The 5,231-nt window shown below is 38.3% G+C and overlaps 1 protein-coding gene across 1 annotated transcript in view; it reads right to left on the bottom strand.

The window, feature by feature from the left end:
* Window positions 1–5,231, bottom strand: part of PLD5 (phospholipase D family, member 5) — a 66,348-nt gene that overhangs the window by 48,731 nt on the left and 12,386 nt on the right. Inside the window, exon 2 of the mRNA XM_006871156.1 lies at window positions 3,302–3,499. Coding sequence (XP_006871218.1) covers window positions 3,302–3,499 — 198 coding nt within the window. The remainder of the gene's footprint in view (window positions 1–3,301; window positions 3,500–5,231) is intronic.

The following is a 5,231-nucleotide window of genomic DNA, read 5'->3' as shown; positions in this document are numbered from 1 at the left end:
TCAGTTGGTATTTTGAGCTACTACATCCATAAGTATAGGTCAAGTTCATCAAATTGTAGCAATTTACACTTGTTGTTGTTTTTTTTAAATCTTCCTCTAGTCGAGTTCTGATTATCAAGCCACCAAGGCTAGGTCAAATGGATACTAGCTGCAAGTTTGGGTGTTCTTGTGCGTCTCTCCTCGCTTCATATCAGCTGGATGTTTCATGCTGAGCTCTAGCCCTCCGTGGCTATGCCCTTGTCCATGGGCTCAGGAGTCCCCAGGTCTCACCACACCTCAGACCAACCAGTCCTTCCTCTTCTCTCTGACTTACTTTTATACCTGCCAGATTTCATAAATCTAAAAACATGTTTTTAATTAATATCTGTTGAATTGAAATTCAAAGATAGCCTTGACATAAATAGGAAATAGAAATAGAATAAAATAATAAAAATAGAAAATGAAGTTATTACATAGTTTAAAAGACTTTAAAAAAAGTCTTGAAGGGATGTTTCATAACTCGTAAGAACTGTTTAATAAAAAGCAACATTTACATTTGTCCTAGAACATAAGAAAGACATTGCCGACTATTAAAGTAGAGCCTTGTCTCTATGGAAGATATATTAACTTTGGAATCCACAGAGAAGTCCCTCTCTCTCTCTTTTTTAAAAAGGGTTAGAATTTTAAGTTTTGCACCAACTGCAATCATTTATCTCTAATACTCAAGCTGCAAATTCAAAATCCAGTGATTATTCACAATTTGCTCATTAAGTCATCTTTTTTTGTTGTTGCTTCCAATCTGTTTTATTGATTTTTGCCAAGTGAATATCCATTAGGGTGTAACATTAGCTCTTAACCCTTGGATTGGGGAGTCTCTTGCCAAATTATTTATTGCTGCTTAAGTAACTAATTTGGAAGTACATGGCTCTGTAGGATAAGCATCAGAATGCTAACCACAAGGTCGGTAATTTGAGCTTACTAATTGCACCTTGGGAGAAAGATAAGGCTTTCTGCTCCTGGAAAGATTTATAGCCTTGGAAAACCTACGCAGGGTCTCTATGAGTAGAAACTGACTATACGGCAGTTAACAACAACAATATATATTAATTGGAAGTAATAACTGGCATTATAGGATTGTGTTTGGATGACATAAAATTGTATATGTAAAACAGTTTATTTAATTAAAATGCACTATACAATATGTTATTTGTTATTGTACTCCTGGTGTTTTAGTTACTCAGTGTTGCTAAAACAAAAAATACCACAAAGGGATGACTTTAACAAACAGAAATTTATTTCCCCACAGTTTGTTGTTAAGTGTCATTGAGTCAGTTCCGACTCAGAGCGACCTGTATTCTCGTAGTTTAGGAGGCCATATGACCAAGTTCAGAGTCCTGGCTCTAGAGGAAGGTTTTCCCTCTTTGTCAGCTCTGGGAAAAAGTCCTTGTCTCCTTTAGCATCTGTAGTTCTAACAGTCCTTGCAGATCTCATGTGTGTTGGCATCAACCTTCATCTTGGTTCTAGGAGTTTCTCAGTGTTGGGACACCAGGTTCAAAGGATCTGTTCTTGGCTCTTCTTTGTTGGTGGCAGTAGGTCCCTCTGATTTCTGGTGTTTTCCCTCTTGTAAGATAAAAGGTGTTACAGGCCACACCCCAGGGAAGCTCTCCTTACATTGCATCAGGGCTTTTACAGGATTAAAGGCGTTGCATTCCACCCTTAATCCTTTTTGTGGTTTGTCACATCAGATCACATCATGGGGGATCCTCATATAACTGCCACATCACAACATACAACTGTCAAACCATTGACAATAAAGCTCTGGCCAAGTTGTCACTTATTTTGGGGGACACAATTCAGTCCCTGACACCTGAGTTCTACTGAAAGAAAAAAAGGTTTTTTTAGTTCTATATGATGAAAATTCTTTATGCTTTATTTTCTGCTATTTATATATATATGTAATTACTTAAAACAGAAAGCATGTGAATTTCCTCTTTTCATTCTATTGCTACATTTCTAATTTGGAGATTATGCTTTCATTTTAACAGGTGAAAAGGATATAATCTTTTTTTTTGGATATAATCATCCCTAAACATTTTTTTGCTCTTTAGGTAACAAAAAGCTGTTGACACAAAGGCATTGGTATCCATCAATGGAGAAATAGCAATATTAATTTGGGAACATTATTTAGAGAAGTTTTTCTTAGCATTTCGATTGATTCAGATGCTTGCTTTAATTCAAGAGTCCAAGGTCTCACCCCAGATGCAATGGATCATACCCAGCATGGCAGGAGCTGGGCTGTGGTTGTTAGATGCCACTGAGTTGGCTCTAACTTATATTTTAGTCCTAATAGAATAAAACCTTGCTTGGTTTCGTGCCATCTTCACGATTACGATTGTGGGGTATGTTTGAGTTCATTGTAATGACTGTTGTGTTAATTCATCTCACAGAGGGTTTCCTTTGTTTTCACTGACTCACTACTTTACCAAACATAATGGCCTTTTCTAACAATTGCTCTTTCCTGATGATGTGTTCAAAGCAGTGAGCTGAAGTCTGTCCATCTTCACTTGTAAGGAGCAGTCTAAAAAGCACTGTATTTCTTCCAAGACTGGTTTGTTTATTCTTCTGAAAGTCCACAGTGTATTCACTGTCCTCCACCAACACCACAGTTCAAATGTATCAGATCTTTTTCTGTACTGTACTGCTCTCACATGGGTACGAGGTAACTGAAAAGACCAGGGCACGTTTTCTTTATCAAAATGACATCTTTGATTTTTAAAAATTTGAAGAAGTATTTTACAGCAGATTTGTACACTACAATACTTTGATTTCTTGGCTACTATTTCCATGGACATTGACTATTGATACCAGTAAAATGAAATCCTTGATAATTTCATGTTTCCCTTCCATTTCTCATGATGTTGTTTATCAGTTCAATCACTGATGTAGTTCATTGAAAGGAATCTGTTGTCAGATAACCGGTGCTAGTTCTTTCCTTGACACATCTGAAGAACTTTGTGCAAAACTTTTTGATAAACTTCAATATCTTCATTTGCAAGTCATAGTCCTGTACCTACTTTATAGACCATTTGTGGGGATCAAATCAGATAAAGCAAACTAGAAATGGTAATTAAAATATATTCTTGTTATTATAATTAGAGACAGCATATGATTGCTGAATAAAGAGTACACATGGTTAACTGCCTTGAGAGATGAAATGGAACCCACACTGTACATGGCATTTTTGCCTAATCCAATATCACACCAAAAAAGACCTCTGAGGGAAAGGGAGGAAAGTATAAGGAGAGAGAGGGCAACAACTCACCGAAACAAATGCTTGAGAGTAGGTTTCGTTCAACTGAAGTTGCAATTTTTTTTGGTTATCATAGACGCCATAGAGCCTCTTCGACCAGGTCTGAGGTACTCTGTTCTTGAATTTTAATGAATTGTATAAAGCAAATATCCTTTGTAAGTCTAGGACCAGACAGCTGCAGTTGTAGAAGATGACACCCAGTTCTTTCATCTGTGAAATTAAAATCGAAAGCATCATCACTGTGTGTGTATCTGATGGAGTTATTTTCAGAGAGAAAGAAGAGAATGCAGCAGTAGTGACATCTCGTTTCTTATATTTATTGTAACATGAAAATAATGTAGCTATAGTTATGCTATGGTACAGTTATCAAAGTGTTTAAATATCTAAGTAGAAAAACTTTTGTTTTCCTTTTGTATTTGGGTTCCTAATCATCATTTCTGTATATTCACCTACCTTCTCAAAACAATTCTGATTTGTTTTCTTAGCATTACTATTTAATATAATTCTTAAAACATGCAGCAATCAATATGCTCACTTTTAATCACAGCACACAGAATGGTTAAGATCATGGACTATTGAATCTGATTGCCTGGATTTCAATTCCAGTTCCAGGCTGTCTAGCTGTGTGTGACTTCAGACAAGATGGTTAATCTCTGTACCTTAGTTTCTTCTTCCATAAAATGTAGACCATAATATTTATTTCATATGTCTGTTGTCTTAGGTATCTACTTTTTTTTTAATGTTTTATTGTGAATTATGAGACAGTTTACATGGGAGCACATTAGTTTTACATTCATCCTATCGTATATTGTTTCATTGCCATGGTTACAATCCCCTCCATGCATCATCAACCAACCAAAAGGTATACCCTGCAAGCCTGCCCCCCAGTAATCAGCACACAGCCCCTCTCCATCTCTGGGTCTAGCGTCCCCAGCCACTCCATCTTTCCATGTCATCATCTCTGCCTCCATCTCTGGTATCACTGTTTCTCTGGGTAGGGTCCCGCACTCTGCTCTTCTCCCTTGATGGTCCCAGGAACCTCCACTCCTGGACTACAAAGTCAATCAATCTCCTTCTTTTGCTACAAAATGTCTACCTTTATAGTTCCAACCCTCACAGTCAGTCCTGATAACAATTATTCACTATTGTACCACAAGAGAACTATCCCCATCTCCTTTCATGAGCCCTGCCCAGATAGATTGGATACTACTCAGTGGAGATTCTACCTTCCTCTGTGCCCTCTGGATCTAGGCTCCCTTTTGAAAGCATGTAAGACAGTCACTTCTTGCCTCTGTAGACCTCCATTTTGGGTAGCCAATGTCCAAGTTGCCCATCCCTGTCTACTCTGTGAATGGAGGGGGTGGGTATGATCCTCACTGTAAAGATTTGTTTCCTCTTTTGAGCTATGCATTCATAGGTGTAGGTCAAGATCATCAAATTGTATCAGATTACTCTTTTTTTTCTCCTCTTTTTTCTTCTAGTTGAGCTCTGATCATCCAGTCATGGAAGCCAGGTCAAGTGGGTATTATCTGCAAGTGTGGGTGATCTTATGAATATGCCCTCTCTTCTTATCAGCTGGATGCTTCATTCTCCAATCCAGTCCTCTGTCGCTATGTCACTGACTCTGGGCCCAAGAGTTCCCAGGTCTTGCCACACTGCTGGCCAAGCAGGTCTCCACCCAAATTCACAGGAGTCTATTGAACATTGTAGGGCTTATCTCAGAGCTTCATTGCTATTTTTCCCTCACTTCCTCTTATTGGGGATGAATGTGGTCACCAATCAGATTGCATGTCTGCTCGTGTATTCCCATTGAGTTTTAGTCTTGGAAGGGGGTTTGCTCTGAGGGCACCCAACCACTTGCCTTGATGTCTCCTGGGCAAGCAACTTGCTTGTTCTTGTAGTAATCAGTCGGACAGCTGTTATTGTTTTGTATTTTTCCTGT

The sequence above is a fragment of the Chrysochloris asiatica genome, unplaced genomic scaffold (assembly GCF_000296735.1).
Source record: "Chrysochloris asiatica unplaced genomic scaffold, ChrAsi1.0 scaffold00161, whole genome shotgun sequence".
NCBI lineage: Eukaryota > Metazoa > Chordata > Mammalia > Afrosoricida > Chrysochloridae > Chrysochloris > Chrysochloris asiatica.
This window is presented reverse-complemented; position numbering and strand designations above follow the sequence as displayed.